At 43.4% G+C, this 14,641-nt stretch overlaps 1 protein-coding gene across 1 annotated transcript in view; it reads left to right on the forward strand.

The window, feature by feature from the left end:
- Positions 1 to 14,641, forward strand: part of LOC120025830 (sarcoplasmic/endoplasmic reticulum calcium ATPase 2-like) — a 60,218-nt gene that overhangs the window by 35,987 nt on the left and 9,590 nt on the right. The window contains exons 6-9 of the mRNA XM_038970523.1: positions 3,173 to 3,253; positions 6,191 to 6,276; positions 6,597 to 6,894; positions 7,016 to 7,182. Coding sequence (XP_038826451.1) covers positions 3,173 to 3,253; positions 6,191 to 6,276; positions 6,597 to 6,894; positions 7,016 to 7,182 — 632 coding nt within the window. The remainder of the gene's footprint in view (positions 1 to 3,172; positions 3,254 to 6,190; positions 6,277 to 6,596; positions 6,895 to 7,015; positions 7,183 to 14,641) is intronic.

Genomic DNA, 14,641 nt, shown 5'->3' on the forward strand with positions numbered 1-14,641 from the left:
TTGTGCACATATTTGTTTACAGCCCTGTTAGTGAGCATTTCCCCCTTGCCAAGACAATTCATCCACCTGACAGGTGTGGCATATCAAGAAGCTGATTAAATGCATGATCATTACACAGTTACACTTTGTGCTGGGGACAAAAGGCCACTAAAATGTGCAGTTGTCACAACACAATGCCACAGATGTCTCAAGTTGAGCATGCAATTGGCATGCTGACTGCAGGAATGTCCACCAGAGCTGTTGCTAGAGGATTTAATGTTAATTTCTCTACCAATTAGCTACCTCCAATGTTGTTTTAGAGCAGCGTTTCACAAACTTGCTCCTGGGGACCCCAAGGGTGCACGTTTTGTTTTTTGTGCTAGCACTACACAGCTGTTTCAAATCAGGTATTCCACAGGCCACAATCAACAGCCTGGTCAACTCCGTGAAGGAGATGTCGCACTGCATGAGGCAAATGGTGGTCACACCAGATACTGACTGGTTGTCTGATCCACACCCCTACCTCCTTTTAAGGGATCTTTGACCAACAGATGCATATCTGTATTCCCAGACATGTCAAATATATAGATTAGGGCCTAATTACTTTTTCAATTGAATGATTTCCTTATGAACTGTAACGTTGTAAAATCTTTGAAGTTGCTGCATGTTGTGTATGTTTGGTCAGTATAGTTTGAAGCCTGGCGGGTGGTAATGAAGTTTTGACAGCCACCTAGGATGAAGATGATAGCGCTCCAATCAAAACTTTACAGCTGAAGTTGGCACATTTAAGGCTGGGGTTTTATCAGAATGTTTATAGGGATAAAGCTAGAAATAGGTAGTGGCTCTTCCAGTGTTTTATGTACTCCCTAGCCTCTTGTCCCTGTGGTGGCGCTAGGATGATTATTGCAGAGCATAGTGAGTTTCTTGTGTATAGAGACAGTGCCTGCTAGGTGGCCTCCCCTGTTCCATGAGGGCCATAGCAGAGACTCTTGCCCAGCAGTGTTCACATCTAAACCCCTACTACTGCACTGTAGAACTGATCAAAATAGTTTTCCCATTTTTGGATATGCCTTTTGCAGGTCTCATGCAATTCGCCTGTCTCTCTTCTCCCCCCACCCTCCTCCTAGCACTAAGGAGGGCCAAGGGTCTGTTTACATGTCTGTCAAAACTCTGTCCTCTGGAGAAGGAATTTGTCAGGGGCTCTTGTTCGTACAGTAGGCCTTCTTTTTTGTTGTCTGTCTATATAAACAACTTTATATACTGTAAAATTACAGCAAAAGAACAAGCCCTTTTTAAATTCTGCTTTCTTAATCAACCACCCTGCCTGAAGCAATTTATCAATATAATTTGGAATTCCTGTGTGTTGTTCTTTCAGGCCGACAGTAGGATACGGTGATACCCTCCTCTCAGCCATAGCTAATAAATGTGAAGAGCCTTTAATGAGCTCTTGTGACTGTCCCATTCAGTGGTGTGAAGAGTATTTTGGAATTTAAGTTTTACTTTTGTTTTACTGGCAATTACCGAAGCCCTGTGAATGGAAAGAATGACCTACCTTTTATTTTTGTTCCGCGCACTAGTTCAGTGGAACATTAATATTGTTTTACATATCATTTTCTCTCCGCTGTTATCCAGCAAATGTTTTATTTGTCACTAGCCTACATTCTGCACATTTGAGTGAGCCAGTGGTTTTGTGTGTGTGTGTGTGTGTCTGGAGAGTTGGACATGCCCTGTGAACATTAGTTTTGACCCTCTTGCTCATGAAGGAACTAATTGAGTTTGATCAAGCTGTTTTGTCTTCAGAGGTTTGGACAGCATATTTCACCAACATTTTGAACATCTCGTGACTCAATTATGCCTTCAAAATGTCAAATTGCCCCATCCTCATTCACCGTATGCCTAATTTGTTTAGATGTTTTGTGCTTAATCTGTGAACTACAGGTTAGAATGTAATCCATTTACTGATGTTATCCTCCTTCAGTATAATCCACTCAACTCAGACCTGCTCTAGTTGTACTTAAAGGAAATGTTCACCCATGTTGAATGTTATATTGTTTTTGTGCGTCTGTGTGATCTATCGATTCCCTGGGTCATTTCATGGTTTAATGTGTATCTGAGTTATTGGCGTTCAAGCAGGCAGAAAGCCGGCCAGTATGACGTAGCACTGTGATAAAGTCGCTGTCACTACACAAAGTTTAATAGGAATACGACTTTTAGATGGCAAAACATCTGTCATACATCTCAGATTTCAATACAGGCAGGATGTCATAACTTGGAAGGGTGTCTTCTCTCGAATGAGCCATTGATCATATTTTTGCGATATTCCTAACCTCGTTAAATTAAATGACAAATTTCTCGGAGGGTCGAGCACATTTTTCCTATTTGTCTGCCTCGTTGGTCCTGGGTGCATTGCAGTTGCCAGAGATATTATAGAAAGGAGATAGGAATCCAATGAGTGAAGAAACGTACAACTCCCCACCCAGCAGACTGTCGACCAATCGTGTTCACGTTGTCATTCTGCGTCAAGCGGTTGCTAAGCGGTTGCTATGCCACTTTGAGGCAATCCCTTCTCAAAGTCAGTGTAAATGTCGAGAAACGTGCCTGTTTTCCAAGAAAGTGCGTAATGTCAGGATTCCAAAGCTATACAATAATCCAGATAGCAAGTACATTTTCTCACACCTTGGAAAAGAGTTGCAATGTTGTACTACTTGTTGACGCTCAAAATGCACTGTGCGGACCATTTCTTTTGACTAGCATGGGCAACGTTTCCCATTTCCTCAAAAGTATATCTGCTGTTGCGAATGTCAGACTTCACTCTTTGGGGCAAATCGATCTGCAGGTTGAACATGGTGAGATTGTAGACTCCTAAATTGATAGTGCAGTTTGTTTTGGTGATTTTATATCTATCTACTTTACATTCTGATATTGTCTTTGGTATTATTGTGTGTTGCTTCGTTTGCTTGCTAGTCCATAGAGAGAGCATTGCATTGTGTATTTTGTAGTTGCAACAGATGTCACAACAATTTTCCATGTTGCTACCAACTTTATTATAATGTGAAAAAGAAACATTTGTTCACAGAAGTTATCGTTTTCACATATTAGTGTTATTTAACAATGTAAATTAAAAGAAATTTGTGTTTTTGGGTGGATTTTTCCTTTAATGGTCTCTCTCCATTTTGTTTGTTTTTCTCCACAGTTGGCGACAAAGTTCCTGCAGATATTCGACTCACCTCCATCAAATCCACAACCCTGAGGGTGGACCAGTCCATTCTGACAGGTGAGATCTAGGCTTTGGCCTTGTTTCTTATCAGTCTTTATGTATTTCTCATGTTATGCATGATACAGTATGTGGACACCTGTTTGTCGAACATCTCATTCCAGAATGATGGGCATTAATATGGAATTGGTCCCCCTTTGCTGCTATAACAGCCTCCACTCTTCTGGGAATGCTTTCCACTAAATGTTGAAACATTGCTGCAGTTACTTGCTTACATTCAGCTGCAAGAGCATTAGTGAGGTCGGGCACTGATATTGGGCGTTTAAGCCTGGCTCGCAGTTGGCGTTCCAATTCATCCCAAAGGTGTTATATGGGGTTGTGGTCAGGGCTCTGTGCAGGCCAATCAAGTTCTTCCATACTGATTTCAACAAACCATTTCTTTATGGACCTCACTTTGTGCACAGGGGCATTGTCATTCTGAAACAGGAGAGGCCTTCCCCAAACTGTTGCCACAAAGTTGGAAACACAGAATTGTCTAGAATGTCATTGTATGCTGTAGCGCTAAGATTTCCCTTCACTGGAACTAAGGGGCCCGAACCATGAAAAACAGCCCCAGACCATTATTCTTCCTCCACCAAACTTTACAGTTGGCACTATGCATGCCACTTCGCGGCTGAGCCGTTGTTGCTCCTAGACGTTTCCACTTCACAATAACAGCACTTTGTTGTGACGGTACCACGTTGAATGTCACAACTCTTCAGTCAGGCCATTCTACTGCCAATGTTTGTCTATGGAGATTGCTCTGTGCTCAATTTTATACACCTGTCAACAATGGTGTGGCTGAAATACCCGAATCCACTAATTTGAAGGGGTGTCCACTAGAGGTCGACCGATTAATCGGAATTGCCGATTTAATTAGGGCCGATTTTTCAAGTTTTCATAACAATCGGAAATCAGTATTTCTGGGCGCCGATATTTTTTTTTATATATTATTTATATTTTTTATTATTTTATTTTTAAATTATTATTTTTTAAATTGTATTTTTTTTATACCTTTTATTTAACTAGGCAAGTCGGTTAAGAACACATTCTTATTTTCAAGAACGGCCTAGGAACGGTGGGTTAACTGCCTCTCAGGGGCAGAACGACAGATTTTCACCTTGTCAGCTCGGGGGATCCAATCTTGCAACCTTACAGTTAACTAGTCCAACGCAATAACGACCTGCCTCTCTCTCGTTGCACTCCACAAGGAAACTGCCTGTTATGCTAATGCAGTAAGCCAAGGTAAGTTGCTAGCTAGCATTAAACTTATGTTATAAAAAACAATCAATCATAATCATTAGTTAACTACACATGGTTGATGATATTACTAGATATTATCTAGCGTGTCCTGCGTTACATATAATCTGACTGAGCATACAAGTATCTAAGTATCTGACTGAGCGGTGGTAGGCAGAAGCAGGCGTGTAAACATTCATTCAAACAGCACTTTCGTGCGTTTTGCCAGCAGCTCTTCGTTGTGCGTCAAGCATTGCGCTGTTTATGACTTCAAGCCTATCAACTCCCGAGATGACGCAGGTGTAACCGAAGTGAAATGGCTAGCTAGTTAGCGCGCGCTAATAGCGTTTCAAACATCACTCGCTCTGAGCCTTCTAGTAGTTGTTCCCCTTGCTCTGCATGGGTAATGCTGCTTCGATTGGGGCTGTTGTCGTTGTGTTGCTGGAGGAGCGAGGAGAGGGACGGAAGCTATACTGTTACACTGGCAATACTAAAGTGCCTATAAGAACATCTAATAGTCAAAGGTTAATGAAATACAAATGGTATAGAGAGAAATAGTCCTATAATTCCTATAATAACTACAACCTAACACTTCTTACCTGGGAATATTGAAGACTCATGTTAAAAGGAACCACCAGCTTTCATATGTTCTCATGTTCTGAGCAAGGAACTTGAACGTTAGCTTTCTTACATAGCACATATTGCAGTTTTACTTTCTTCTCCAACACTTTGTTTTTGCATTATTTAAACCAAATTGAACATGTTTCATTATTTATTTGAGGCTAAATTGATTTTATTGATATATTATATTAAGTTAAAATAAGTGTTCATTCAGTATTGTTGTAATTGTCATTATTACAAAGACATTTTTTTTTTTTTAACGGCCGATTAATCGGTATCGGCTTTTTTGGTCCTCCAATAATCAGTATCGGCGTTGAAAAATAATAATCGGTCGACCTCTAGTGTCCACTTACTTTTGTATGTATAGTGCAGTTTTAAGTGTTACTTGTCATTGCTCCTGCTTCCATAAAAGCACCGCAAGAACACAATGTTACAGAGATTTACAATATGAATCTTATTTAGCTTTGCTTTATCTTTGTGTATAACTTGTATGTAGTTGCCAGTGTTTGAGTTGGGTTATATAGGCTGAAGAATGGGTTGAGTCACCACTTGAGAATGACCCTGAAACGGTCAGTGTGAGAACACGAATTTCTGAATGACTCCGTTATTCTATTATTCAAGAAGAAGTCAGCAGTTCTTAACACAGTATAGAGAGGGAGAACAACGATAGACTGAAAGAGGGAGGCAGAGACTGACAGGGAGAGAGCGATATGGATGAGAGCGTTACGAGGAGAAGCTAGTCCTGAAACCCCTGTCTTGCTCCACTGCCTTAATTGGTAGCAGAGTTTGGTATTTCAGCTGCTTTGCCCTCCTGCCATTCATGGCTCTAATCTGTAAAAAACAGTCCCTCAGCCTATCAGAACAGTGCAGAGCTTGCTCAGCTGATTACCCACTAGGCCTTGCATCTCCCTGCAGTGCAGACTCATGAGTGTGAAAGTCCCCTTGGATGCCGCATTTTGTAATTGGCAGCCCTGCTCAGTCAGCTGTGAAGTCAATCCACACCCATCTTCCCCAAAATGTCAACCCATCACCACATTGCTCTGTGTAATGGCTGCGTTGTTTGATCGTCCTCATCCGTCTCTTTCTCTCCTCCGACAGGGGAGTCTGTCTCTGTGATCAAGCACACTGACCCGGTGCCTGACCCCCGGGCTGTCAACCAGGACAAGAAGAACATGCTCTTCTGTGTGAGTAACTAGAAAACCATGAAAGACCTCTCTTCCCCTTTCATCTTCTATTGTCTCTTCAGTACATGATCCTCTTCCCTGTTTAGCCAACCCAAGAATTATAATCTCCTTTTCTCCACTTATCTCCGTTACATGTTCCTCTCTGGGATTTTAATGTCAGACCTCTTATCCTTAACGCCTCGCCCTCTTCTTCTCCAGTTTTTTTACTGGTCCTCCCCCACTTGTTCAGATGCCCAGTGTGTTTCAGGTTTCCCCAGTGTTAATACAGCCCTCAGCAGTGTATACCTGTTGTCTCATCACCTCTCCTCTCTCCTCCACAGGGCACCAACATAGCAGCGGGTAAGGCAGTGGGTGTTGTGATGGCCACAGGTGTCAACACGGAGATTGGCAAGATCCGGGACGAGATGGCGTCCACGGAGCAGGAGCGTACGCCTCTGCAGCAGAAGCTGGATGAGTTTGGGGAGCAGCTGTCCAAGGTCATCTCCCTGATCTGCATTGCTGTGTGGCTCATCAACATTGGCCACTTCAGTGACCCCGTCCACGGAGGCTCCTGGATCCGTGGCGCCGTGTACTACTTCAAGATTGCTGTGGCCCTGGCCGTGGCCGCCATCCCAGAGGGTAAGAGTCACTAGGCGAGTGGGAGTGAGGGGAAGCAGTCTATAATATACAGAAGCAATACATTGGGCTCCAGCATAGTTAGTATGTCTAACCCCCTCTTATCGCCATCTCTTTTTACTAGGTCTGCCCGCTGTCATCACCACCTGTCTGGCTCTAGGAACCCGCCGCATGGCCAAGAAGAACGCCATCGTCCGCAGCCTGCCCTCTGTGGAGACCCTGGGCTGCACCTCTGTCATCTGCTCCGATAAGACCGGCACCCTCACCACCAACCAGATGTCTGTCTGCAGGGTGAGTCCCCATCCCCAGAGCACCATGGGGATTTAGTAGGAATGGCTGATGTTTAGTATTAGGGTTCGTCCAACGCTCAGGGTATTAAAACTAACATGACCTTTGTAGTGAAAAATATTCTTACCTAAATCTATGATTCTAGCTTTGTTTGTGTGCTACTGCATCCTGGGAAAGTGTCAAGTCCAGCTGCGGGGTCCAGCTGAGCCAAAAAGAGCCTACAGCAGCCTGTTCCACATTAGCATATTTAACCAGGTGGAGTTTTAGGGCTATCTGAGCTCAACTTTATTAGCCTCTGCTAGTTTATGTAGCCGTATACCTGCTTAATTAAGGAGAAGGCTATGTTCTTGCCAACCATGAACAATCCAGTGAGTACTTTGCCACTGATTTGGCAGCAGAACCCACCTGGCAATAAAGCAGTCTTGACAGCGTCTACTGACAGTGTGGATTTATCCACAGGGTATTGTAGAGGTTGAAAGGCAAAGCAGTATAATGAATGATTCATTTATTTGCTATCATGGTTTAAATTAGATTGGGAAGTGATGGATATGAAATTGTTGTTCCTATATTTATTGAATTGCATCATATTAGATTGATTATATGCATCCGCCGAACACTTTATGCCAGGGGTAGGAGATTAGATTCAGCCGCGGGCCGATGTTTGTCAGAGCGAATGGTCGGGAGACAGGAACGTAAATTCTAATCCTTTGTGCACTGCAAATTTGAAAATAACAATTTCATACCTTTATTACATTGAGACACGATCACTTCTCTTTTTTCCCCCGTTGGAACAGACTTCCAAAACTGAACAAATGTTTAGAGGAGTTCCTGGTGATTTTCGTCTCCCCTCCCCCTCTTCACTGCCCTCAGATTGGTGATGAGTGACAAACACGCGGTCATCCATATTTAGGGGGATGGGCAACAGGGGGTCTGCCTGTTACTGACCCCCTGAATATGGACCATTATGCATTACCACTCCCAAGTCTCTTTCCCCAATAGTCTCCTCCGCTGCTATTCTCTTCCACTGCATCACTCCTGTATAATTTCTATCTTCCTTTCTTCCTGCCTTCTCCTACTATTCTCACATTTCATTCCCTCATTCTCTTCATTCTTCTCCCTCTCATCTCTCTCTTTCTCGTGTTTTTTTGAGGGCCTCTGCTGAGAGGGTCTCTGCACGCAAACACACCGCACGGCACACACAACATTACATAATACATCTCCACACAACACTGCCCAGCATAATCAAAACAGCACAGCATAACATGGCAGCATGGTTCAATTCTTGCAATAGAGGGGAGAGATTGGAAGCAGCATCTTGTTTAAAGATATCAAAGAAATAGGTTTCCAATGCAAAACTTGCTGGCATATATACTTCTGAACTATTCCTGTACCAATACTGCAATATCAGAATCTGAAATTCGGCTGCTGTGTAAGAAGCGTAGCTCTCTAGCCTGCTTGAGTAGAGGAATGTTTTTCTTAATTCATTGTGTTTTTGGTGAAGCATCCCTGACGTCACAGCTCTTTGAAGTCTGTACTGTGCCGCAGGAGGGGAGAAGGGAAAGACGACACCGGTTCATACTTTTATTTTAATATTTCTCTCCATCTTGCCTTGCTTCTCTGCAGAGCCGGCACCAGGAGATTCGTCTCACTCTGTGTGTCTGTGGAGGAGGCATGCTTGCCCTCTTATTCACGCTCTCTGTTTCTCACTCTCTCCATCTCCCTTTATTTTTATTATTTTTCTCTTTCGCTCCTCTAACCCTATCCCTGTCTGCTTTTTCTCTCCTGTCTCCTCTAACCCTATCCCTGTCTGCTTTTTCTCTCCTGTCTCCTCTAACCCTATCCCTGTCTGCTTTTTCTCTCCTGTCTCCTCTAATTAGCCCTATCCCTGTCTGCTTTTTCTCTCCTGTCTCCTCTAACCCTATCCCTATCCCTGTCTGCTTTTTCTCTCCTGTCTCCTCTAACCCTATCCCTGTCTGCTTTTTCTCTCCTGTCTCCTCTAATTAACCCTATCCCTGTCTGCTTTTTCTCTCCTGTCTCCTCTAATTAACCCTATCCCTGTCTGCTTTTTCTCTCCTGTCTCCTCTAATTAGCCCTATCCCTGTCTGCTTTTTCTCTCCTGTCTCCTCTAACCCTATCCCTATCCCTGTCTGCTTTTTCTCTCCTGTCTCCTCTAACCCTATCCCTGTCTGCTTTTTCTCTCCTGTCTCCTCTAACCCTATCCCTGTCTGCCTTTTCTCACCTGTCTCCTCTAACCCTATCCCTGTCTGCTTTTTCCTCACCTGTCTCCTCTAACCCTATCCCTGTCTGCTTTTTCTCTCCTGTCTCCTCTAACCCTATCCCTGTCCCGCCGTCTTGCTGGTGTGTGTTGTTTGTTTATTATGGAGAACTAATATTCTCCCGCTCTTCCGTCACATTGTGTTGGCTCCCATTAATTTACAGACAGATTACATCCACACATTCATCCCAGCATGGATATGCATTAGTACCTTTGTCTAGAATACATCTCCAGGAGACCCACAGCCACCAGTAGTAAAGTGTGCTTAATCCTTAGTGTTTTTGTTCCCAGGTACAGTAGCAATTATTTCATTAATTTGCCTAAGTAAAGCTGGTATGGTTTATCAGTGCTCTATTGGTATTGTAGTTGTCTGATGTGCTGCACCCTACTTGGCAAGCTGTGCTTCTACTGCATGTAGATCAGCGGGCTCCAATCAAATGTTATTGGTCACAAATATGTTATTGGTGACAAATACAACCGGTATAGACTTTACAGTGAAATGCTTGCTTATGAGCCCGTTCACAAAAATGCAGTTAATAACTAAGAAATATTTGCTAAATAGAAAAGGAGATAACACAATAAAAACCATACATTTTGGGCGGCAGGTAGCCTAGTAGTTAGAGCGTTGGGCCAGTAACCGAAAGGTTGATAGATCGAATCCTTGAGCTGACAAGGTAAAAATCTGTCATTTTGCCCCTGAACAAGGCATGAACCCACTGTTCCTAGGCTGTCATTGTAAATAAGAATTTGTTCTTAACTGACTTGCCTTGTTAAATAAAAAATGAGGCAAGGAGTACCAGTACTGAGACGAAGTGCAGGAGTACACAGTAGTGGTAATTGATGTTATACAGTATTTACAGTACCAGTCAAAAGGGTTTTTATTTACTATTTTCTACATGGTAGAATAATAGTGAAGACAACTATGAAATAACACAAGGATTCATGTAGTAACCAAAAGTGTTAAACAAACCAAAATATATTTTAGATACTTAATGACAGCTTTGTGCACTCTTGACATTCTCTCAACCAGCTTCACCTGGATTGCTTTTCCAACAGTCATGAAGGAGTTCCCACATATGCTGAGCACTTGTTGGCTGCTTTTCCTTCACTCTGCAGTCCAACTCATCCCTAACCATCTCAATTGGGTTGAGGTCGGGTGATTGTTGAGGCCAGGTCATCTGACACTGCACCATCACGCTCCTTAGTCAAATAGTCCTTACACAGCCTAGAGGTGTGTTGGGTCATTGTCCTTTTGGAAAAACAAATGATGATCCCACTAAGTGCAATCCAGATGGGTTGGTGTATCGTTGCAGAATGCTGTGGTAGCCTTGCTGGTTAAGTATGCCTTGAATTCTAAATAAATCACAGACAGTATCACCAGCAAAGCACCATCACACCTGCTCCATGCTTCACGGTGGGAACCACACATGCGGAGATCATCCGTTCACCTACTCGGCGGTTGGAACCAAACATTTCAAATTTGGACTCATCAGACCAAAAAACATATTTCCACCGGTCTAATGTCAATTGCTCGTGTTTCTTTGCCCAAGCAAGTCCTCTTATTGGTGTCCTTTAGTAGTGGTTTCTTTGCAGCAATTTGACCATGAAGGCCTGATTCACGCCGTCTCCTCTGAACAGTTGATGTTGAGATGTCTGTTACTTGAACTCTGAAGCATTTATTTAGGCTGCAATCTGAGGTGCAGTTAACTCTAAATAATATCCTCTGCAGCAGAGGTAACTCTGGGTCTTCCTTTCCTGTGGCGGTCCTCGTGCGAGCCAGTTTCATCATAGCCCTTGATGATTTTTGCGACTGCACTTGAAGAAACTTTCAAAGTTCTTGAAATGTTCTGTATTGACTGACCTTCAAGTAATGATGGACTGTCGTTTCTCTTTGCTTATTTGAGCTGTTCTTGCCATAATATGGACCTGGTCTTTTACCAAACAGGGCTATTTTTTTTATACCACCCCTACCTTGTCACAACAACTGATTGGTTCAAACACATTAAGAAGGAAAAAAAATTCCACAAATTAACTTTTTAGGAAGGGACACCTGTTAATTGAAATGCATTCCACGTGACTACCTCATGAAGCTGGTTGAGAGAATACCAAGAGTGTGCAAAGCTGTCAAGGCAAAGGGTGGTTACTTTGAAGAATCTCATATCAAATATATTCTAGGGAGTTGTTCCTAGACACCGTGCTTCTACATCTGTATTGCTTGCTGTTTGGGGTTTTAGGTTGGGTTTCTGTGTAGCACTTTGTGACATTGGCTTATGTAAAAAGGGCTTTATAAATACATTTTGATTTTGTTTATCACTTTTTTTGGTTACTAATTGATTCCATATGTGTTAATTCATAGTTTTGATGTCTTCACTATTCTACAATGTAGAAAATAGTACAAATATTGAAAAACCGTGAAGGAGTAAATGTCAATTTTTGACTGGTACTGTTTATGTAGTTAGGGGTAAGAATAACTAGGCAATCAGGATGTATAATAACCAGAGTAGCAGCAGGGTATGTGAAGTGTCAGTGTATTTTGTGAGTGTGTGGTTAGTCAAGTAAGTGTGCATAGAGCCAGTGCATTACGATAAATAAATAATAATGGAGGTCAGTGTAAATAGTCCGGGTAGCTATTTTACTAACTGTTCAGCAGCCTTATGGCATGGGTGTAGAAGTTGTTCAGGAGCCTTTTGGTCCCAGACTTGGTGCTCCAGTACCACTTGAGTTGCCATACCAACCTGTCATGCAACCAGTCAAAATGCTCTCAATGTTGCAGTTGTAGAACTTTTTGAGGATCTGAGGGCCCGGGCCAAATCTTTTTAGCCTCCTGAGGGAGAAGAGGCGTTGTCCTACCCTCTTCACGACTGTGATGTTTTTGGACCATGATGGGTCATTAGTGACGTGGACACCGAGGAACTTGAAGCTCTCACTCCACTACAGCCTTGTCGATGTGAATGGGGGGGGGGGGGGGGTGTTCGGCCCTCTGTTTCATTCCTACAATAAGCTACTTTGTCTTGCCCACGTTGAGGGAGCGGTTGTCATGGCATCACACTGCCAGGTCTCTGACCTCTTCCCTATAGGCTGTGTCGTCGGCAAATTTCATGATCGTGTTGGATACGTGCGCGCCCACACAGTTGTGGGTGAATTGGAGGGGACTGAGCACGCACCCCTAAGGGGCCACCGTGTTGAGGGTCAGCATGGCGGATGTGTTGTTGCCTACCTTTACCATCTGGGGGGGGATCTGTCAGGAGAAGTCTGTCAGGAAGTCCAGGATCCAGCTGCAGAGTGAGGTGTTCAGGGTCGTTAGTTTAGGGATGAGCTTGAAAGGCACTATGGTGTTGAACGCTGAGCTGTAGTCAATTAACAGCTTTCTCACGTAGATGTTCCCTTTGTGTAGGTGGGAAATGGCAGTGTAGAGGGCAATAGAGATTGCGTCGTCTGTCGATCTGTTAGGGCAGTATGTGAATTGGAGTTGGTCCAGGGTTTCTGGGATGGTGTTTGAGCCATGAGCAGCCTTCCAAGCATTTCATGGCTACAGATGTGACTGCTGTGCTGCGGTAGTCATTTATACAGGTTCACTTGGTGTTCTTGAGTACAGGTACCATGGTGGTTTGCTTTAAACTTGTAGGTATTACAGACTGGGTCAGGAAGAGGTTGAAAAATGTCAGTGAAGATACTTGTCAGCTGATCAGCACATGCTCTGAGTACCTGTCCTGGTAATCCATCTGGCCCTGTGGCCTTGTGAATGTTAGCCTGTTTAAAGGTCATACTGACGTCGGCCACGGAGAGCGTGATCATACAGTTGTCCGGAACAGCTGGTGCACTCACGCATGGTTCAATGTTGCTTGCCTCAAAGCGAGCATAAAGGCATTAAAATTGTTTGCTCTCGTCACTGGGCAGCTCATGGCTGGATTTCCCTTTTTTAATCTGTGATAGTTTGCAAGCCGTGCCACATCCGATGAGCGTCAGAGCCGGTGTAGTAGGATTCGGTTTTAGTCATGTGTTGACACTTTGCCTGTTTGACTGTTTCTTATATGCGTTCGGATTAGTGTCCCTCTTGCCCACTTGAGGGAGAAGTTGTTGTCCTGGCATCACACGGCCAGGTCTCAGACCTCCCTATAGGCTGTCTCGAGCGGCAGCTCTAGCTTTTAGTTCAATGTGGATGCTGCCTGTAATCCATGGCTTTTATTTGTGATATGGACGTACGGTTACTGTAGGACGATGTCGTCGATGCACTTATTAATGAAGCTGGTGACTGATGTGGTAAACTCCTCAATGCCATCGGATGAATCCTGGAACATATTCCAGTTTGTGCAAAACAGTCCTGTAGCGTAGCATCTGCTTTATCTGACCACTTCCGTATTGACCACATCATTCCTACTTCCTGTTTTTTTTCTTTTTTTATTGTAAGCAGGAATCGGAAGGCTAGAGTTATGGTCAAATTTGCCAAATGGAGGGCGAGCTTTGTATACGTCTCTAGGTGACATGCTGGTAGAAATGAGGTAAAACAGATTTCAGTTTTCCTACATTAAAATCACCAGCCACTAGGAGCGCAGCCTCTGGATAAGAATTTTCTTGTTTGCTTATGACTCCTATAGAGCTCGTTGAGTGCGGTCTTAGTGCCAGCATCAGTTTTCAGTGGTTGGTGGTAAATGGACAGCTGTGAAAAATACAAAACAAATGTTGTATTGGTTTGTATGGTATGTTTTACAGCTTATCATGCGCTATTCTAACTAAAGCGAGCAGGACCTTGAGACTTCCTTAATAGAGATTGTTTACCAGCTGTTGATAGTCTCACCCAGTTCTGAATGTCCCGTTGATAGGATAGTCTCGATCAGAGCTCGTCCAGTTTATTCTCCAGCGACTGTATATTCGCCAATAGAAGGGTAGAGACTATTTTATTCTCACCGCCGTAGTCTAATCAAGGTGCCTCTATATCACGGTCTTCGCCTTCTATGAGTGTCAGGAATTTGGGTCAGGTATGGGATAATCAATGTCTTTCGCCTCCGACTCATTGAAGTAAAGTCCTCGTCCAAATCAAGGTTAGTGATATCAAATTTATTTATATAGCCCTTCTTACATCAGCTGATATCTCAAAATGCTGTACAGAAACCAAGCCTAAAACCCCAAACAGCAAGCAATGCAGGTGTAGAAGCACAGTGGCTAGGAAAAACTCCCTAGAAAGGCTAA

This window comes from Salvelinus namaycush, chromosome 31 (genome assembly GCF_016432855.1).
Source record: "Salvelinus namaycush isolate Seneca chromosome 31, SaNama_1.0, whole genome shotgun sequence".
In the NCBI taxonomy this organism is placed as follows: Eukaryota; Metazoa; Chordata; class Actinopteri; order Salmoniformes; family Salmonidae; genus Salvelinus; species Salvelinus namaycush.